At 39.7% G+C, this 22,991-nt stretch overlaps 1 protein-coding gene across 2 annotated transcripts in view; it reads right to left on the bottom strand.

Annotated features, from left to right (window-relative positions):
• Positions 1–7,612: 7,612 nt before the first annotated feature.
• Positions 7,613–22,991, bottom strand: part of RERG (RAS like estrogen regulated growth inhibitor) — a 103,787-nt gene continuing 88,408 nt past the window's right edge. For both annotated transcript variants that reach the window (XM_051784494.1, XM_051784492.1), the window contains exons 4-5: positions 12,249–12,322; positions 7,613–11,539 (exon numbers count right to left, since the gene is read on the bottom strand). In XM_051784494.1, the coding sequence (XP_051640454.1) occupies positions 11,132–11,539; positions 12,249–12,322 (482 nt within the window). In that variant the 3' untranslated portion in view covers positions 7,613–11,131. The remainder of the gene's footprint in view (positions 11,540–12,248; positions 12,323–22,991) is intronic.

Below are 22,991 nucleotides of genomic sequence, written 5' to 3'. Positions count from 1 at the left end.
TTTATCACAATGCAGAAGGCACATTCCCAATAAATAGTAGAAGATGTCAGAGAATGTGACTGAGGTGTACTTGAACCAGGCAAGCCAATTCCATTAATAAACTAAGGCTCGGGAATGCTGATGGGGTGGATAAGAATTGCTGTCTTTTCAAATGAGCAATCAAAGTCTGATGCCAATGTAGACAGAAGTTTTGTAGCAGAGCCCAAAGCAGACTCCTGATCTTTCAATTCCTACACACGTTTCTTAATATTTCTTGGTGGGTTTATATGAACTTGAAAAGAGAATAATTCCCTTCTGCTGAGGAACTGTCCCTGTAAACCATCAGCAGAGTATTAATCATACTAGATCATTTTAGGTATGCAAATTGGAAAAAAAAAAGAACATCAGTCATTCCTTAGGGCAGAGGAAAGCCACCACTATTCTCACTATTATGATTTCTCAGACTGATGAACCTGTATCTAATTCTGTATAATTTCCAGCACCGCCAACTAGGACAGAGAAATGTCAGCAGTTCTTGGGTGTATTCTCTGTTCTCTACTTGCAGCATTGTATCTGGGAGAAGATTCTTCTTAGGGCAAATGTCCACTGAGAACAGGAAAAGAACTCAGTGAGAAAGCTACAAAGCTTAGTTTCAATATCCTATACTTAAAACTTCACTTGCTTTGCTCTCCTCACATCACCAGTTAAGTATTTTTTTTTCCAAAATTTGAATTTTGTTTGAATATGAAATCATGTTAAGCCTTACACAAGGTGATCTTTTCAGGATGGTTAACTGAACTTCCTATGGACAAGCAGCAATTGTTAGAGGAGAAGAAACAAAGCTAGTGACTGGAGACAAAAGGGTTTATATGCTTTAGGCTTTCTTATTTATCATAAATAGCTGACATTAGAAGCAAAAATATAATTTGTTTTCTCTGTCTAGTAAACACTTTTCCTTTCAACATACATTGCTAATATGCTAGTTATGGAGCTACCTTTTTCTGCAGCCCTTTCTAATATAAATTCTCATTATTTTGAGTGAGGAGACGCCCTTCCTAATGCAGTGGTGCAAATTTGTCTGCACTACCACCACAAGAAAATTCTCCAGATAAAAAGAGAATTAACTAGCAACAGTGAGATTTTCTTTTAGACTTTTTTTCTGCATAGAGGTCAACATTTGAGGTGTGCCAAGTACTACTGCTCTCATCCTGCCTGCTGCTTGTTATTGGCTCAACACTGGATGGAATATACAGAAGAGAAAATAAATCTCTCACTGCCAAAGAACTTAAGATTTAAGAACTTTTCTGGTAAGTTCTTGGAAAGTATGGTTGTTGACTTGGCAAGAAGGTGATTTTTTGACTGAATTGGAAGGGAGAAGATACCTACACAGAAGAGTAGAGAAAGAAAACACACAGGCCTTAAATGGTGTTAGTAGTTTGCTTACACAAGAGTGCAAGACAGCTTAATGGACCCAAGGTGGTGTCTGATATTGAGGAAAGGCAGCTCAGTGTGAGTTGCCAAAGCCTTTGAAGCCAGCACTGGCAATGTTTGTTGTTAAACCCTGTGGGAAAGATTATAAATTAACTTTTTAAAGGGATGTGATTGGTCTGAAGGAATGACTGAGCATGTAATTTTTGAGTTCATGCTTTACTGAGTATAGAAGTAGGCAGAAAGAGTATACCACTGCAGGGTTTAGAGTGAAAAATGAAGAGGACTACAGTATGGATCTGTCCTGAGATATTTGAACAGGGAGGAACAACAGTTGGACAATCAGACAGGCTTGGTCACATCAGGTCTGGTATGGATTCACTGTGGCTTTTAAATGAGATGATTGATGTTCATTATTAATCTTAGTGTCTTCAAGATGTTTGAGCTCCCAGTATACCAAGAGTTGTATAGACATTTAGCATATATATTGATATACTACTGAAATATGAAAAGGGGCTGAGAGTCAATACATTGTTATCCCTTGGATACAGCTAAGGGAACAGAAGTGAGAAGTGTAAGGGTAAAGATTCAGACTCCAAAGTTCCTGAAAACATACTGGGAATTATTTTTATTAACTTCAGTAAAGTATGAAACAACTCTTAACTAATTTGTTTAGGATCAAAAGGGGGAAGTCTGAGGAAACCTGAAAACTGAACTTAGTCTTGATGCAAGTCTTTAAGAAGTGAATTGGGATGTATCCTAGTCCTGTCCTACTGTATGTATGCTTGAAAAGAAAAATCAATTCAGAGAAGTGCCTCTTAGCAGTCTTACTTATACATTTACCAGTCTTTGGGAGTTTCTGAAAATTCCCCTCATTACTACTAGAGTCTGCCATTGGTACACATTCACTTCATGTAATTAGAAGTGAAGATTATTCCCTTCCTGGAACTTGATAGCCACAATAACTGTGTGTTGGAAACACCATGCTTTTTGTGCTTTTTTGTGTTGAAAGTTCAGACTGGGTCACGGAAGCAACTGGATCAAACCCATGAAGGACCACGTGTGAAAAGTGCATGGCCTTTCTGCCTCTAAGTTGAAATGCATGCTGTGGCCATAAATCAAGCTCAGTTGATGGATTAAGGGACATAAACTGTAGCTGGAGTTGTTGGTCAGCTGAGTGGTGTTGCCAAGGACATGTATCATCAAGCCACATGAAAGCCACGTGATGATACACGTGATGATGTGCAATCCCCACAGTGGTGATGTGCTGCTTCTCACAAAGCATCTGCATTAGAGACCTTTCTCTGAGATACAGTGAGTAGTAGCTGTCTGAAACCTCTTTCTAGCCCCAGGGTGATGTTCCTCCTCTGACCAGTGACTTGGGGTACTCAGTCTCAGCTGTGTTAACACAGTGTGACATCGTGTAATCCAAGGAGGGCAATGGAGAGGTCAGTGACAAACCTTCTCCGCTTGATTCCCAAGTAAGTGTAGAAGGGACAGAGCCTTAGGGGTCTCTGTGTCATCTAAATGGGAAACAGACCTTCAAAGGTGTGAATGGATGTAAATGAGCTCTGGACAATACAGATGTTGTTTTCTGACTCGAGACCTGGGCTGGACTGGCAGAAAGAACAACTCATGGAACTCAAAGCACACGGCACATTTCCACCTGAAACACAGTGACCACTTTGGAATGTGCATCCTGACCTACACACTGATTTTTCCTCCTGGTCACTGAGAGAATACAATGAGCTGTCAGCACATTATGTTGGCTCTGACCATTGTATTTCATTTAGCCTTCCTACATGTTAAGTTGAATCTCATTCAACAAATCTGTAAAACCTCCTTTACCTTTAAGAAGCGATTTCAGTATGCTAAGAAAAAAAACAGAACCAAGCTCACCCCAGAAACAAATATCTTAATCCTCAGATTCTTAAACCAGAAAATAAATAATAAAAATATTTTGATTTCTTTTTTATCCTTGATGTTGTAACTATTGTTCCATTTGCTCATCCTCAGATAGGGAAAATTACCTAGACCCGTGGTTAGTAACCTCTCACCTACTTACATGAGCTGTGAGATCATGACATGGTCTGTGCAACTACCTTAATAAATCAACTTGTTTTCAAAAAGGTTTAAGGAGTCCATAAGAGTGTTTGAGAACAAAAGCCCTACTGCCCAAAAGTTAACAGTAGAAAACCATAGAGTATATCAAATTGTGTATGAGCTCACAAAAATGGTTGGAATAGCTGTCCCAGAGATGTTTTCTTTTTAACACAGTTGTGAGAAATAGGTGTCTTAAGCAGTTATTTAGATATTTTCACTGAGCTCATCACAGTAACCTAAATTAAAATGTGGTGGGGAATGGGTTTTGTTGTAAATGTCAAACTCACCCCAAATCACTAACTTTTTACATCAGCAACTTTTAAGTTTTTCCTTGAAGAGAACAAAGACATTAAAACAGCCCAGAATTTGGTGGTGAAAACTCAGGGCCAACACATGGGCAAAACGTGGCAGAACATCATGCCTATCATTTTATGGATGTTTACAGTACCTTATAGATTTCTGTCTGCAGCCATCTCTAAAATCCCAGGAAATGTTCGAGGGCTACAGAGTGTGATCTTTCAGTCTCCAGGTTGTTTTTTCTTTTCTACTGAATCAGTTTGTGAAAATTGGAGCAGTAGTAGGTTTTATTGGAGAAAATTTTCTGAAACCAGGCTAGTAATTAACTCTTTGCTTCAGAATGATGACAACTCCAGCCCACAAGTGAAGACCCAGTGGTCGCTGACCAAAACATACCATCCTATCCATCTCTTTTTTGCTCCCTGCAGTAATAATTATTTAAAAAAAAATCTGAGATTAAACTTGAGATAACAGCTCATCCCTATGTATAAATGTCAGAGTTTTTCAGAGCTTTAACCAGCTTCTTTTCTAGGAAGTCTGAAGATATCGCTCTTTCCTACCTTACTACCTCTCTAAAATAAATTTTTGTCATTCCTGATATGTTTTCTATTGAGTTAAAACCTTTGAATGCTTTAACTCCACAGCAGAGAAATACTGTCCTTCACAGAAACCCCCTAGAAGAAGTTGCAGGCTTTCTGTATTTATTGTAGTTATTTCAAAATTGAAAAACAGAGAAAAGAAGCAACAGGCAACTCATGGGTCTGTCAAGAGATTTAATATTTGTAGAACTTATCCAACATTCTTTTGCTCTTTTCTGTTCACACAGATAAATCATTCTTTTGTTTATGGATTTCTGTTAGATATATTTTGGCATAATAAAACTATGTGTAATTTATATTGTTAATGACACTCACTGCTTTGGAACTGAATTCTGTTCTAAAGATGGGAAATACACCCTGCTTTCAGAATGCAAAAGTGAAATAACTTGGATTGCAGTAGATGTAAACTTCTATCCCAGATTTCTACTGAATTGAGTTGAATGTTTACATGAATGTGGTTGAGATTATATCTGTCCCTAGGAGATACAAGATTTTTGGATACCAAGTGTCAGTGTTTGGTGTTCTAACAAAGGCTTTTTGTGAGCAACTGTAGAACTACAGAAAGCTTTGCACAGAGAAACCCTAAAAAAAAAGGAAATTATTTGGATTTTTTTAATTAGGTTTTTCTTAGGTTTTTTCCCCTTTCTTTACTTCTTTTTCCTCCTATTTTCTTTCCTTTTTCTCTTTTTCTTTTTCTTTCTTTTCCTCTCCTCACCTCTGCTAGCTAGAAGCTTCAAATGAATTTTCTGGATTCTTTGAAACCTGGCATTAATTACAAATTCCAGACCTAATGTCTGTTTCAGAATAATAATTTTATTCCTTTTCAGTTTGATTTCCAAAAAGAAATCCAAGTCAAAACTCAAAATATTCAACTGTTTCTGATTACTAATTTTGGTCAGATCACCTGTGTACTAGTGTTGGTGTACGAAATCTTGCAGTTGCTTTTCAGGAAAATAGGAATTCAACCTTTATTTAGGTTATGGTTTTGGGGTTTGGGTTTTTCCTGTTTCTTTTATTTAAATTTTTTCCTGTCAGAAGTTTCTTGATATTCCTTATAGCAATGACAGCTTTGACCAGGCTAGAGGAAGCAAGATGGAGTTAATGTCATGTGTACTGACAAAGTAGTTTGATAAAAAACATTAATTTTTACATTACTGATATATTCTCAGTCACTGGAACTTGCTGGATTTTGAAAGGCTCCGTAAATTCCTAATACCACGTACATAAAATTAAAAAGGAAAAAATGTGTAGGTTTGGTCTGTGAGGCATAATTTGAGGTCTGTTTGCAATTTTTTTGTCACTATTCTGCATGTTAATATTTCAGGGTAGGATGTAGCTCCTCCTAGTGATGCAGAATATTTCAGCCTAGTTTAGGACTGTGGTACTTGACACAACTGACTGTACTATAATTATGAGAGGTTCCCTTACTAAAAAAAAGAAAGGTTTCCAACTCTTCAGAGATACTGTGTTCATTGTTGAGAATTTATATCCAGTGGCATTTGCAAATAGTTCATTCTTGTGAGAGGATACACCCTCTTTGTCCATAAGACATCCCTGGATATCAGAGTTTATTGACAACTATAATTAAAAAAAAAAAAACAAACCAACAAACCCAAACCAGCAACCAAACAAAACTCAAAAAAACTTATTATAATACAAGAGTGGCAGGAAAAGACAAATGCTGCTTTGGGGAATCAAGCTGGAGATGAAAGAGACCAGTCAGAAGGCCAAACTCCCATCAAATTCTCTGATTTATTAGACAGCCAGGAGTGCCAACTTACCTCACAGTTTCCTACCAGTCCATTTCAAACTAAAAATGGAGAGGAATCCTTCAAGTGGACGAGAGACATGGGCCATTGGAGTATTTTCTCTACATGTGGGCTACCAAGGCAGTGGACCACGGGCTTGATCCATTCCATGCATAACCCCGCTGGATTCAGGGGAGTCCTGCCCCAGGTACTCAAAAGTGTCTTTTTCTGCTGCCAGCTGCATTAACAGCTTCCCCCTGTGGGACTGTGTTTACAGCAACCAGACCGAGCTGGCCTCACACAGGCCATCATTATCACCTCCCAGTAACCTTGCAGAGCACTGGACTACAAGTCACTGCTTTGTATTTTCACAGCCCTGAGCTAATTAGTGTCTGGCATCTTTAACAGAAATAAAATGCATAACACCAGAGTTTCTAAGATGACGCTGTTTTCATTATATGTTTCATTTTTCAAAGAACATAAAGGCAGATACATCAAAATGCCAAGAAGCCTTTTCTTATTAAAGCCTCTATATTTTTCCTTTTCTTCTGAAGATATGCAAATGTATTGAGGCATTACAGAGAAAGATAAAAGGAACCCCAAACACTGTTTATACAGAGCCTTCATGACTGCAGCTACTTATTTTGCAGGAGACATTATTTTGACTGGAGAAGGTTATAGTGTGGTTTGACAGAACTCAAGGCTACTTTGCAGTGCTCTAGAGGCAGACAGTAACTGGAAGGATGCCTCATCTAGTTTTGTGAGGTTTCACAAAGGTAAAGTTAGGCATCAGAGCATCAATCCAGCACTGAGACTTCAGGCAGTGCTCTGTTGAAGGTGGCATTCTTATACTCCCACTGCTGTTCACCTGTTTATGATCATGCTTTGAGTTACTTGGTTGGGCCAGGTTTGGAGGAAAACAAGAGAGTAGATGCTATGTATGATTTTTTTACCATTCATATAATGTACCTTACACATACTCTTCAGAATAACAGTGCGTTATCCTTGGAACATGGGAAGCAGGTGAAAAGTTGTCTCTGTCCAAATCACTGGCATAAATCTCCCAGTACCCTTAGCCCAAGATTTTAACTCAGAAGCTCGGGAACAAGATCCACATTATTCGGCTCACAGGACAGTGTTTGGGTGGTGCATTTCAGTGAGATCATTTAATAACCGTGGCACTGTAGCTTCTTTGATCAGCCTTGAAATAGTTAGCAAGGACATTTGGATCTGTGCCTCACTGTAGATTCTGTTTGACCTCTCTATTCCAAGCCTAGCAGCCAAAAAAGTTCAAATAAAATGATCCAAATGTTGCAGTGCTTACTCAGGCAAAATTCACTGTTTGTTTTCCCTAGATAAAGACTACATAAAAAAGAAATCAGGACTTTTGGAAATGGCTGCTTAAAAGCTGGAAGGCAACCCTTTGGAGACATCCAATAGAAGATCAATATGTATGAGTTCAGTACAGACCTCTATTTTTTTATTTTTATTTTTTATTTTTTTCTTATATATTATCTACAGGCACAAGCTTTCATATTTTTAATGTAAAAATGCATACAGATCATTATATATATAAAATTCAACTAGACTTGTAGCAAACTGCCAGATCCAACTATCCCCAGGCTGGGGACACCTTGTCCGGATCCAGGTGCAAACCCAGTGGCTGATCCTCACTTCCACCTGTAGTTGCACCAAACCCCCAGATATGAAGATTCTCAAAGTTCTAGGGAAGTCTTGGGTCCTGATCCAGGTCTTGCAGCGTGGGCATGACTAACTCTTCATCAATTGAAGATAAATATTTTAAAACTTCATAAATGACGACCAACTTGTTGTAGGTAACAAGTATCCATTTCACCTTTCCTCCCCCCTTTTTGTTTATCATCCTTCCCATCCTCTCTCCACTGAAATGGTAGTGGGCAGAGGAGAGAAACTTGATGTTAGTGTCATATCCATATGCTTAAACAGCAGCTGCAGAAACAGAATTTAAAGCATTGGTGTCTGCTTCAGAAAGGCTACCAAATGTGGGTTCATGTTGCATTTGGCCTTTTCAATGCTTGGGCAATTTTGGGCTCAATTTGCACACTGTAGATATATTATACATTTATAGCATTGCCAGTAATATGTTGCAGCATTGTGAGCAACAGAAAATCAGGTTGCATTTAATACTATGTGATGTGTATCAACAGATACACTATAGTAGAACTGGCTTGACAATCACCCCACGACACCAAAAGAAAAAAATTAATGAGCAATTAAATAAAGAAAACTGTGTTTGTGTAGGAGGAAAGGTCACAAAATAGCAGCCTCCTTTTTGACCAAGTGTTTATCTTGGTTGGCAGTTTCCAAATTCAGTCTTTGCAAAGGAATGTTACTATTTTTATTATAGGTGCTTTATGTAACAAGTGATATTTGCACAGTGGAACATTTTCTTTCACCGGGATCTTATAATTTCTCCACACAGATATTATAAAGGAAGATACAAACAATTTATTGAGAGTCTTTTGGAAAGTATGAGGGCCTCTCCTTCCTCTTCTAATACGAATATGAATAATTTATTTTCTCTTGCCATTCATGTATAACCTTTTTGTATTTTATGCAGCTCAACTCTGAACCCCAAGAAGGGTTTTCAGATAAAAGAATTGTTGAAGTTTTACAAGAGAGGGATGAATCAATTGCTTAGCATAACAAGACTTTCCTCTTAGCTATGTTGCCATGGGATTGCAGGTAAGGACTTTGTTTACTTCAGATTTGTGCAACAGCACTGATTTCAAAGATAACAGAACGACTTTGTGCTTCAAGTTGCAAATGCTAATTCTGGCTTTTAGTGTAACTACATTGCTTGCAAGTTCAGACCCTCAGCTAAAGACTTCTGGTTTGTGAGCAGGCATTAGCTCTTTCTTTTACACTTGTGTTGATTCTACATTACTAATGGGACTAAAAAAATGGCAAAACCTCTACTTTTTTTTTCTTTTTAACAAAAGTTAGAGATGTGTTGAATAGTTTGATAACAGGTGTGTCTCAGAGACAGTGATATCACCCGTTGCAAGAACCCCTTGCCCAGAAGCACAAGGTAGTGTTTCCACTGCAGTGTGTCTAAATGGTGTATGGAAATATACTTGAACATGAGAACCAAATATAGACATTGATTTCAGAAGAGTGAAATGAGTTTTCACTGTCTAGAATACAGAAACAGAGGAGACAAATAACAGCACAAAAAAAAATATATATATCTGAATGTGATGTTCTTTGATGCTGGTTGGGTAAAAGAGAGAGTTTAAAAATAATTACTTTGGTAAAATACCTTGAAGTACATTCTTTTGAAAGAAGTCCTAACTTGGAACTTTTCTCTGTTGACAGGGATGCACAGATCTGACTCTTCAGCCTGTTCCATCACCTCTATGGTTACCTATAACTGTCTGAAACATTATCCAACTAGATATTCTCCTAAATCTGTGGCAATTTGTATGTGATAGCCTTTTGGAGTTACTTCATCACAGAGGCAAATAACCATAGGAAGTACAAAGCAGTGGAGAATAAAGTTGTAAGTAGTTGCTAAAAGGGGGGGGTTCCCTCAAAGGAGAGTACTGCTAATATTCCCATTTATCATCCCAACCTTTGGCTGTGGTTCTACATGATAACAGTCTGAACTGCACACCACGCTGCCTAAAGGGATGCAACACAACTGGTGGGAAACCAGGACAATCTGAATTTAAATCTTCCAGTCTTGGTTCTTACATCTTTTAGCATACAGTTAACAAACCAACTAGACAGGAGGCAAAATTTGACAGCTGGCTTAAATCAGATGCATGAGGGAAAAGAAAAAAACGAACACTTTTTATCCCTGGCACCAAAATCTGATAAAATACACTTTCACTTCGATGTGCCAGATAAAAGTCACAAAAAAACTGTGCTGGTTTAAACCCCAGAGTGCTCCAAGCAACATCTGGAAGTTTAAACAGCTGGAAACTGTGATCTTTTGATATGGTAGAGGCCAGTCACATCTGATCTGCATTTGGGTGTTAGACTTTAAATACTTGCCTTCCCAAGGATTCTGTTCTTCTTCAGTATAAGATAGACTAAGAGGAACTACTTGAATTGAAAAAAGACCAAAACAAGAAGTGTAAACAAAAGCTAAAAACTACCCATAACTAAATCAATAGTAATATTTTTTTTTAATTTGACTTCATAACACATTTAGTCCCATTTCCCCAAGTACAGTCCTGCACTTTGAGGGGAAAAAGCCGAAATGCCACTGGACTAGCTGGTTATTTCTTCATGAATTCTGCAGTTTCGTAGGATCTGGAAGAGCAGCTGAACTTCAGCTCTGTTGAAATGTATGTCTTGCTGGCCAAACACTCCATAAAATAGACCTTTCCTATATTTTTTGCATACCTTGCTAAGAACATCAGCACTCATAGATTTGACAAAAATAACAAGGAAGTACAGTTTGGAGTAAAAGCACACAATGAGCCAACTTAGAGCTGGTTGAAGGTGTCAGGTAAACTTTCTGATATAACAGAGCAGCCTCTACACGTATTCAGTCCTGGAGAATGTTAGCTGTGATGGTAGTTGATGGAGTGAAGGCTGAATCTTACTGAGCAGCTGGTTGGTTGGAAATGATGTTTAGGCACTACTGATTTGCAGGACGTTGGACTAGCCACGTAGAAGCAGAAGATTCTCTGTTGGTGCCAATTCCTGCAATCATCTAGTCCTTTGGAGTACATTTGGTGGTTTTTTCCCTTGGTGTTTTTGGTTTTTTTTCCACATTAGCCAGAAGCAGTGTGGCTAAATACATTTCAAAACAGGAAAATAGTATGACTCTGTGTTATTCAAAAATACGGTGATGTTCATATTTTTTATTTTTTTTTTGTCCATTGCAAAGCTCTGACCATTTTTAATTAAATGTGCTCTGCCTGCCTCATCCCTGCCTCCAAGCTAATATGCTCTAAAATCTTATCTGGTTTAGTACAGCTCTTTTTAGCTGCTGATTTTGGTAAGCATCTTATTAATTGCCTGCTTGACATGGGTGGTGGAGCTTCGCCTCCGAGTCTTGCCCTGGACCATCTTTCGCCGCCGAACCTCACGACACAGCTCGTAGAAGGCCTCCATAATGTTGCCCTCTCCCGTGCAAGCAGAGCACTCATAAAAAGCACATGCTAGTTCCGTGGCCAGCTTTTCACCTTCCTCTGTGCTGACTTGCCTGGAGTGATCCAAGTCTGCTTTGTTCCCCACCAGGATCAGGGTGACGTTTTTGGGCTTTTTAACTTCATCCAACAAGTTCTTTAGCGGCAGCATTTCCTCAAAGCTGCCTCTGTCTGTGATGTCGTAAACCAGCACAAAGCCTTCACCCCATCGCACGTGTCCTTCTTTCTGGATAGGATCCTCCTGTTCCCAAAGACAGACACTAGCCTTAGGAATTTGATTTACAGAACAGACACCAGACCTTCAGGGAGATGTTGGTCCTCCAAAGCCTACAAAGCCACGTACAGCTGCTTTACTTTATACTTTACACACATCACCTATTTTATCACATAGCATAGGAGATCTGCCCAGCTGCCTGTGGACAGGCTGGTAGCAGGTGTTTGGAAGGGGGTCTCTGCTGAATGATATCCAGCACACAAGCTGCATAGCCCTATCCAGCATGAGCACGTGCCATATTTTGAAAGGAAGGCAGACCTGACTATGACAAAACTGCTTTTCACTTTAGTGCAAATCACGGGTTGAGGCTGTAAAGCTTTATCACTTGGCTGTAGAAATAGACTGTGACTTTATTTTTTACTAATGACATGTCTGGTTGGCCCTGAATTAAAACATGAGAATAATTTTAATACCACAGTAAACCTCGACTTGTTTATTCTTCCGGGATTTGAAAACTGCAAGCAGAGTCCCTTGCAGAAGGATCTGGATGCAGAATGCTGAGTCCAGCAGCCAGCTGATGGTGCTGATGGAGGGGGGAGCTCTGCCTAGAAGCAAATCTCTGTCCCCAGAAGCAGAGCACACCTGCCACCCACCACACTGCCACCACCACTGCACTCCCCTTCCCCGCTGTCTATCCAAGCCAAGGTATTGGATAACAGTACATGCAGCCACGTACCTGACCAGCTGTATCTAGTATCTCCATGGAAACCACTTCATCATCAATGGTAGCTTGGTGACGATATGTAGACTCTAAAATAAGAACATATTGTGAAATGTATTAAAAGGACATTTTATTTTTTTTTAATCTTCCTTACAGCTCTCCCAGCGCAAGAGCTGAAATGTGACGCACAGTTGGACTAAATTTCATTTAGTGGAGCTCTTCCAGCCATTCTGGAACACACGCAAGTCCTTTCTACGACAGCGACACTTTTACGTCTCTCTGTACGGCACAGCTTTTTCTTTCCCGTGTGTTAGACCTGCAAAGGGCTGTGCCTGTGGACACTGCACTCTGCACCCAACAAGAGGACACTTTCCTGTGGCAGAGAGCTCTGCAAGGCTGTATTCCATTTTTCCTGTTTGCTCCTAGGCAAGGCTGCTGCCTGTGAAAGGCAAACACTACACCTCTCAAAGTGTCCAGCTCAACAGTCTGTCACTGCACAGCTTGAAGTCTCACAAGATCAAAACCAGTATGGTTGCAGATCAAGGAACCTAACCACTAAGCTCAGGCCTTACACTGTGAAAAAATTCCAGATCAGTTAGCTATTTGAGGAATGTCTGTTTTAAACATTCTGAAACCATCACATTCCCCTCTTCTAGCAAAAGATCAAGCAGTCATTTCCCTGTGTATAATTTATAAGGATAACCAGTGGGCATTAAGCATTCACACCATGCTATAGGAAAAAAAAAGGAACCTATTTACTATGTCCCAGGTTCTGGAACTAAGCAACTAATCAGAAAGCTAATGACAAAAAGGCTTGTTTTATCTCAATAAGCTGATAAGCTAAATTTGATAGCATTTGACCTAAAACTTGGAAAATTATCTGTGCTAACATTCAGATTTATTACTGTTGCTAGCTCACAGATGTCCCATATCAAAAGGCAAATGTGTATGTTGTAAAAGTCTGGCCAGTGACTATGAATGCTTTGCACTGTCAGAGATACAATTCTTTCATTTGGTGCAAACCTCTTCAACAGAAAGGAAGGATATCTTGTAGGAAACACATTTCTTTAACTTGAACTTCTGAAAGGGCTCGTCCTTTTTTCCTTACGTGCTTAAGCATGTCAGCTCCTCATAACCATGAATGTTTCAAGCTGTCAGGGCTGCAAACACCCTCTTCCCAAAACAAAAATGTCACTCCCTCCCTGTGCCACCTTAATTGCTGTAATAGCCCAGCTGTCTCTAACAGGGACAAATGGTCAATTTACTTAAGCAGATGGTAAGCACTCTTACCATCAGACAATGAAGACTGTTTTTTTTTAAAGGCTGTAAATACCCCTTCTGTTTAGTATTTTGAGGCTGTTGAAGGAGTTTGAGTCTACCTTTATGATCCTGAGGCTATACCTACACAGCAGAGTAAGGTACAGCTAAGTCTCTCAGTGGTATGTCTTATCTGTCTCTTCCACACACCCCCTCAGATGCAGCAATTTCCTCAGGGAATGTAGAAAAGGCAAGAAGCTCTAGTTTGGTGTGAAAGCTGCAGTGATGCACCTTCAATGAGTTATTTCAGTGGCTAGAACGTTCAGTGCTATGTTGGGATTCCCTGTGTAGTACTCCAAGTGGAAGGTGTTTCTTTGGGGGAGGGTGCTGTGAAGAAGAGATGGCTCTCTAAGTAGTGTGCTATTAGCTCCTTACTTGTTAAGACTTTGCAGTGCTTGAATGCCTTCAACCATCTGGCCCTGCTTAACAAGTAGCTGTTGAAAATTGTTCCACAGAACTTGAGAAGGTGCTCACCCAGTTTTGACTGCAGCATATCTGTGAAACATCCTTCTTAGGAGGCAGAGCAGGGAATGCCATGCAGACCTTCCCTGTGAAATGAGAGAATAAATCTCAACGAGCAGACTCGTGCTCACTGCAGAAAAGCAGCATGATTCTGAAATGATACTTGAGTTCTCAAAATAGGACCCTGGCAGCACTTCATGTTGCAAGTTTAACTCACTTTGGTTGCTCACGCTGGAATGGAATTTGATCTTGGATGAGCAGCATCAATTTGGGTCAGATTTGTGTAAATAAATCTTAGTAAATGTGTCTTCCTGTGCTTTGGAATGTGTGGTAGCTGGGTGAATTTTAATGAGCGTAAGAGGGCTGGATGTTGAAAGCATTTTTTTGGTGTAATCACGGACATGGCTTCTCCTTCAAGAGAACAGAAGCATCTGAAGAATCTGGGTGTCTTGTAACTTATGAGGCCTAAAGATGTGAGCTCCAGTCTGTTCACACTGATTCCATGGTGCTTTACAAATGCATTGCCTTGCTTTGGTATTTATTAATATCATTTCCCTTTGGTGCCTTTTTTTTTTTTTTTGAGACACGTGGCTAGAGAGAAATTACAGGACTTGAGATAACTGCTGGATTCCCAGCTGAAACCATAGACAACACAGGTGTCTCTGCTCAGCTAAGCACCCTTGACTCCTATTAGAGTTGATGAAGTAAAATAGCTGCTGGATATAGCTTGTCTGAGCTCTCTCTCAGGAAAAATCACACCTCAAAAGCACTTGGAAGTCTAAAATTGGCCAGATGAATCCAGGCTCTAAATGTCTCATGCTTACATCATCATGGTTAGGTAGAAAAAGAAAAGTGTAACACTGTACCAGTGGCTCCCAAAATGGCCTCAGGCAACTTCCTGAGCTTCAGATTGTCATTTGCAGCAGGTGATGCCCACATCTTCTATCTATAGCTCTATGGCTAAAACCTCATAGAGGGAAAAGAAACTGTGGAGCTGTGTTTTGCTCTCCACAGGCTTGGCATCAAATCTGCCAGCTTCAAAGCAGAGTTAGGGAGCTGCTGTGTTGACTGAGCCGTGGTTTGCCCGAAGATGACAGTGCTGTGCAAATAGCCAGATTTAGTGGGTTGCTCTGTTTCAGTATAAATAAGCAAATCTGACCTGTTTCTTGTTGGTCTGGGGGTGTGCTATGCTTCTAGTCATATTTGCAATAACGAGCTCAAAGGTGCTGATAAGTGTGGCTTTGAAAGATGATGCCAGATTTCAGAGTCCCTCTTGGTTATGAAGCTGCAACCCCTCCATCACTCTTGCCCTGCAAAGCACTCTTGGTTCTCATATTCCTGTTGTTTGAAAAATTGAAGTTTATTTCAAAAATATTTAGAGCTGCCAAAAGGCCTGAGAAGCATGCTGGAAAGTGGCAGCAGTTGGCTTGGTTTTAAGCCACAATAATTTGTTAATAGGAGCTGAATAAATCTTTCAAATTTCCACAGCTGCTGAATGATTAGGGAAATGATGATTTCCGTGAAAAAAAAAAAAAAACAAAAACTTCCCTGGGGGCTCTCAGTGTTTACAAGCATGTTACAAATCTCCCTATTCTTCTTAGAAATAGGATTTTTAAAAATACAGGGAAAAAAACTTACTTATATAGAGAAAACTTTGAAGCTTATGACTTACAGACTGTCATGGATGCAATATTCAGTCATAGCTTGACCACACCACATCCTTGCACTATGTTTATTGGGACATATGTAATACAGTTTTGGCCTATAAGACTTAGCTGGTCATCTATCAAACCTGTTTGTCCAGGAGTATCCCCATTTGTTAAACATATTTGTTCCAGAATATTATATTTGCTAGAGAAAAACTATTCTCTGAAAAGTAATTTTGAATTCTTGGTTTATATTTACAGCAACGTAAAAAGTTGTTTTCAATAATTGTTTATTTTGAAACAGCAATATATATTGGGGTATGTCAAAGCTCTGGAAGGAAATATTTGCATGGAAGGGCTTATTGGTTTTAGGAAAGCACTTGTAGTAGGAGTAGGTAAATCAGCTGAGAAGAAGCAATGACATGACATACACCATTTTACACTCAAACTTAAGGAGTAGTCTAGAGTCATTTGTTTACTTTTAAGTACAGAAGGACACAAACTCTGTTTCTACATAGAATTTAGTCCATTTTTGTCAAGAAAGGTTCATAAAGCGAGGATACATAAAAATGCTTTAAGAAACTTTGGTCTCATGGTGTTTTTCAGCCAGTTGGATCTAAGAAATGCAAGAGATCTGGAGAAAGCTTTTTTGTGATGATTATAGCTGAGTTTTCAGACCAAAAAGCTTCAGCTAATAGGCATGAACTTCAAAGTTATGGTTAAAGTCTTCTTGGACAGCAGAATGTTTAAAATACTGTTTTGGGTTTTTTTGTTGTTAACTCCCTGCTCATTTAGACTCCCTCAATCTTTGACATGCATCAGGATGGCACCTGTCTATCACATTTGAGAACAATGATTCTGACAACTGGTCTCCTTTGACATCTTCTCCAGAGCGTTCCTCGAGCCTGCCTTTCTGAAATCTGCCCTCCTCTGCATTTCCTTGCTGCTTCAGGAACTTTTCACCTTTTAGAAAGCCCCTGTGAGCTGAATGTACCTTCCTGACTCAGAAAGTCTCTCCTGCCTTCTTCCTTCCTCAGCCCCAGCTTTCTTCAAAACACAGCTGAATGTGCTTTTTCTTGCTTACATCTGGCTGTTAAATATTCCCTCTGTTATTTACCTTACAGGAGGGCTTTTATTTTGCAACCAACCATCAGTGGTTTTACAGTAAGCACAGTACCACCCTTGTGTATTTAAAACATATTTCTAATGCTAAGGCAGTGTAACCTCACGTAACTCTCTAATCATTGATACCACAGACCCCAAAATTAGCATAGTTGGGCTATTTATCAATAACCCACAAACAACATCCCATGCACGGTCATTGCCTGTTATTATCATGTGTAAAAGAAGAAAAAGTAGTAAAAGGAAAGTTACTGGAAGGAAACTTTGTGACTGACAGTCCTGATAACTGGACTTGGACTCTTCAGAGTTATCCTTCTGCATGGGAAACCTCAAGAATCAGGAAACACAGAAGCAAAAGTTCCAGGAGGTTGTACACACATCACAGGTGTGATGTGCCCTTTATGTACAACTATCACACCACACAAAAATTCATGTAGAGCGATAAATTTAAACCAAAACACGTATGAAAGAAGAATATATTAGTTTGCAGAGATTTAATCCAGCTCTAGGGTCCCTTCACACCTCTGAGGAGGCACAGGGCAGGAGAGCCAGTGTATGCTCTGGGCAGGCAGGGGGCACATGCCCCTGCACAAGCCAGGATGCAGGGCTGTCCCTGGTCCATGAAGATGGGCAAAGACTGTTTGTAGGTGACCTTAGAAGAAGATTCAGGTGCTGTGGGGACTCGTGGGGGACAAAGGATGCCCTGTTGAACACAAGGACACAAGCAAACAGCTACTGCAGTGCAAAATACGGAGAAAAAATCAGAAGAAATGAGGCTTCATTAGGTCACTGCTTAAAAAGCAGTTTGGGTTTTATCATGTTTTCCTATTTTTACTACAGTGGGAAGGTAATAGATTGCTAGTGCATGCATAGCCCCACTAGACTATAAAGTTCTCATCTTGATATGAAAGGATTTGTTGAATTCCTAGAATTTGCTCTTCTTATTAAGGTAAAACACATGGGAGATTTTTTTCTTGATGTGTTGATATTTTCAATAAATAAAATTTTGGCCTGCAAACAGAAACTGTAGACTGCAGTTTTCTTGGAGATACCTCTAAAAATAATGGGAAGCATGTTTATTTGTTGCCTTCTGCATATGATTTTTTCTGCTCCATGCAAAGAATGCATTTCTTTTGAGGAGAAGTGAACTGGTGTTACATTTCTTTTCCTATAGGTTCTGTCCTCACCTATCTTTTACTGAGATAGGCAGAGAAAATGTGCAGAGGTACCCAAGAACTGGATTCATTAAGGCATGCTAAAACAAAACCAACAAAGACAGAGCAGTGCTAACTAGTAGGGATGAAGCTTCAAGGTTTAAACAGTTGTTTGTTGTTTTCTTTCTTTTTTTTTTAATTTTCTGACTTAACTTTCCCAACAACACTTGACAGAGATGCTGGTCCCTGGTAGGAATTATGTCCATGATATATTTAAGGCTGAATAAATCTTATTTTGCTATGCCTTTTTGTTTTATTGTGGCAAGAAGCTTGTGTTGGTGAGGCTGTTTTGCCTTATTTTTTGCCAACAAAAAATAACCAGCAAGACTTTTCTCACACCTAAACCAAGCAAAACAAAAGCCTGCTCTCCTGAAGGTGCAAAAGCAGCACTGGAAAACTGGAAAACATTTCAGAATATGATGAGCAAGAAAAATAGAGGCAAAATATTTTGCAGCTGTAGCTACAGTGAGAAGAGCCACTGCCATTCCTGATTTTTGTTGTCTGTTGAGCTACCATAAAAAAGCAGTGTTTTTATTGCTGACATCAAGAATATCTTCATCTTGAGACTCATATGAAAGAAAACAAACCACATTTTCAGATAACTTCTTCCCATGTTATTGTAAGCATCTTCCTCTGCTGCTCTCACTTACAATTTCATCATTTCAAGTCTTTGTTGAGCATTTTAGAAGCCAGTGTTGGTGTTTTAAGGTGCTCTAGGCCATAGGAGTCCATTTCCTTAGAAACACCTCAGAGAAACTGGGAATACTTTCACAGCTCATTGCTATAATATACATTCAGTATAAATTCCTCCTGCTGAAGAGTACAGTAAAAATGATGCAACATATTAAATCTATATCAAGTTAAATAATGCTTCTACTTTTTTGATGAAGGAAAAATAGAAGCCTGGGGAGATGCCTAGGAAGGCACAATCTGGACTGTTGAGAACTGAATCCCTTAAGCACTGTGAGGCAGAAGGAATGAGTAATTTTGTCAATAAAAATCAAGGATACTAATAGCTAGAGTCTGGCTTGAAAATAACGCTGTTGCACAGTGATTTATTAAATGTCTACACGTTTGTCATGGTACTCCCTGAAACACAGGTTGGCAGCCATTCATTCCTCCTAGCCCCAAATGGTTGGTTACCATTACATCTCACTTTGGCTGAAAGCCTGTACCAGAGCACACGTGTTATTCCTTTATTGTGCTTGGATAGGCTGTACTTGTCAACACGGGTGTTCAGAAGGAATATGCAGAGGGGAAAGTTCTGCAGGACGATGGCAGAACTCTCCCCTCTTTTGCTAACTATGGAAAAATGGTTATTTTTAATTATGAGAATGTTATAGCACTGTGTAGACTGCAGTATCCTGTTGTGAAACAGGAAGAAGAGAGGGCTGGAGGATGATCCTTCCCCAGGCTGCCTTCCTCTTATGGCTGCTGGTCTGTCTACACCCTAGGGCTGAAGGGACCATCAGTTATTAGCACCTATTTTAGTATTTTAGTATGGGTTGCTCTGTTAAAAGTTCTGTCTGCTGTTCTGTGCATTTTCTCAGTTGTGCTGCTGTGGTATTTCTGTGGTAAAGGCAGGCAGTTAAACTTTCAGGAGTGTTAAAAACTCGCTGAGTAAGCCACAAGTCAAGAAAACTAGAGATCTACAATATACAAAGCCGTGTTTCCTCAACTTGTGATCAGCAGGGAAAGCAATTCTGGGGATCAAGAGTTTGTTACTCAGACTTTATTCCAGCTGTCCAGTCATTGATCCAGCTGTGTTAGCTCAATAAAGCAGAGAGCAAAGACAGTCCTTGAAAACCATATTAGTACTCGAGCTCTTTATTGTGGCTTCATTGGCACAAAATTATCCCAACAAGATAGTTCTCACATCTTCTCTTGCCAGGGTAAATCAGAATATACAACAAATAATATTAAATCCTTATACTTCTTAGTGAGGTCTTGGTTCCCACTGCTAAGCTGTTTCTGATTATCAATCATTTTCATGCAAGCTAGTCTGGATATATTCCTACTTTGCTCTGTTGTTTATGATGTTCATACAGATCTGTATTTATCAAGAGCAGAAAAGAAACTCAGGCCAGCATTATTTGCTACTGTTCTCATGTATGGCATCTGCAAACTTCTCTTGTGATCCCTGAATGATACTATTTTTCTAACAGAACCCCCAGCTACAGATGTAGGCAAAACTACTCTTCTAATGTAAAAATAATGATCCTTGCAATAAGTTTTCCAACGGGAAAAGCCTTGTTGCTAGTGCAAACAATATCTTCATGAAGTGATTTCTGCTATTCTTGCCACAGTGGCGAAATTTGGAAGTCTTGAGCTGGTCTGTAGGAGATTAAGTTCTGTGCTGTGAGGGAACTAACTAGAGGTGTCTGTCTCCTTCCCTCAAGCACTTATTTACTTAGTGTGTACCCTTCTGCAGTTCCATGTTCTGCTGCAGAGGAATGGTGCTATCATGGGCCTTTCATAATCAAGCTAGTGGGACAGCAATTTGTAATACTTTATACTCCTAGATAGGAGATTTACTGACACCTATGTATTTTATCCATTTTACACGTTTGGTGTCTCACAGGCTGTCTATATGTTGCATTAGATAGGACTACATAGAAACACCAGCTCAGGTTTTTTCATTTGCCCAGTAGAAAAAGGGTGAATAAAAACCTGCAAAGAAATTGTGACCCAGTTGGAAGAAACAGTCTTTAAAAAATATCACTACTAATCTAGCAAAATTATAATTTTTTATATTATATATAAAATATTTCTTTACTGTTACCTCTGCTCCTTTTAAGTCCTTCAAAGAGCGGTCTTTTCTCTATCCCATTCAAATTAAATAAACTCCTTTGCTTTGTCTCTCTTTGCCTTTATAGACAGGCCAGTCTGTCATGCCCTGTTCTATTGATTATCTGTTCAGAGACAGTCTTCCTTTCAGAGAATTGGCAAAGTTGTATGAAATGTGGGAACAGATAGAGAAAGACATCTAGGGATAGTGTGAGAAAGCCAAGGCACTTTAGAAAGGTCAGCAAAAATATTGTCTCCCTGTCTGCTGGTATAAGTAGACTTTTGTTTAAAATCCAGTCTTTTGAGAAAAGCTTGGTGTTTCTGTGCACCTTTGATACATGAGCCTTAACTCTGAGTAATAGTTACTTAAAGGATTTACAATCCTTCTATAAGATGAAGGATTTTATAGGTGAGAAGTGGAGGCAGAGACTGCAGGCAACAGAAAAGAACTGAGGAGCCTGTCTCCTGCACTTCACCTGGGGTTTTATTTCTTTGTTTTTGTCCCTATATGGCAAAAAAATGACATTTAAGTCCCCCAGCCTCAGAAACCACCTGGTTCTCCCAACTGTATGTAAAAATGCTGATTCTGAAAAAAGAAAAAACCTATTTCATTATCCCCTGTCCTTATTTGTTTTTTTAATTCTTGGATATCCCAACTCTGTTTCTAGTAAAGCAAATTGTTCCAGTTATGGTGGAACAACACAAGTGTTCTCAGAGAAATACTGCAAAACTTATTTTTAAAAGCACTCGGCCACAGCAATGATGAATTTTCTTCTCTCATCATTTGATCCAGGAGATTCCCCCCTGCATGTCATGGCTTATGGAGGCAGGAAATTTGCTGCTACCCATGAAGTGCTCTGCAGGCCATCTGTTTGTCTGCTGCTGCAATGGCTCTTTGGGCTTCCTCCTCCTCTTTTGCCTCCCAGGAAAAAAAACAGATTTAGCAGTTCACTTGATGGCTGACTCCAATTTTAAAATCAATTAAATAGCAAATCACAATATCTCTCCATCTTTGAGCTCAGGTGAAGGCACCCAAACTTCTGGGCACTGCCATGGGGGAAAACTGCCGAGATGCAGACTTATCTCAATTTACTGGCGATGAGGAGAGCAGCTATTTACAGCACCCTTGAGAGCCATGGTGAGAAACTCTGTGTCACTGAGGTCCATGGGAGTCCTGCACTCATGATAGAAGTTTACCCACAGAGGGCAGGTGGCCAAATAAAGGTCCTTCCACCTTGACACTCATCCCACAGAGCGTGTCCATCCCTGGGGTGACTCCGGCTGGCAAGTGTTATGCATTTACACACTTCTGATTTTGGGGCAGCAGTGGGGTGGCAGAGACTCGAGAGGACCCCCTGCAGCAGTGCTGCTGCCAGGGTGGCTGCTTGCAGGCTGCAAACTCTGCCTTGGTGCCAGCAAATTGTCAGCCTGCTGCCACCCCATTGCTGCCAAAATGGTACATAGGAACGCTTGTTTTCACGCTGCTTCTATGGATCTCTCAATAGACACAAACTGAAATACAGTAAAAACTTCCAGTTCTGTATTAAATGCAGTGCAGGTAAGTTGCTGATGTTTGTGAAGTGCTTTTAGGCTGTGGCTTAAGTGGTACCCCAACCAGGCCAAGTGCTTTGAAGCCTTCTTAACATCACACCGAATTTGCTTATTAATTTTCAAGTTGTGTTCTATTTTAAAATACATTCGTGAATCTCAGTGAAACCCATGTGGTAACCCAACACCCTTTCTCAGTACATATTTAACAAGCTAAAGAAAGCCAGTTTAACACTGAATTCATATATTTAATGTTTTAGAAAACAGCTGCATGTATTTTTTAAAATGTGCAGTTCCAGCCCCTTTCTACATAGACCTCTTTCATTGAGCCATCTAATTCTGCTGCAAGCATGAGATAGCTGTGTAATTTACTATAAATAAAGACTGCTGTGGAAACTTATTCACCTTGATAATGCCAGGTAACCACTTAGTCTGAGGAATTTAGCACCTTTTTAAAAACAAACAAAAAGCCCGTGCCAAGATGGTGACAGTGACTTGCCAGTTAAACAGAAATGATGGAGAAGTCAAAGCTGATGGTTAACACTCCCCAGAAAATGAACTTTGCTGCAGTTGTTACTCCTGGGCTGGGAACAGTAAAATAAAGAGCTCTTTTGCAGAGATGCGGCTGTCCTGCTGATGCTTCCACAGATCCAGCATCATGC

This window comes from Manacus candei, unplaced genomic scaffold (assembly GCF_025592945.1).
Source record: "Manacus candei isolate 608988 ecotype Guabito, Panama unplaced genomic scaffold, ASM2559294v1 h1tg000018l, whole genome shotgun sequence".
In the NCBI taxonomy this organism is placed as follows: domain Eukaryota; kingdom Metazoa; phylum Chordata; class Aves; order Passeriformes; family Pipridae; genus Manacus; species Manacus candei.
This window is presented reverse-complemented; position numbering and strand designations above follow the sequence as displayed.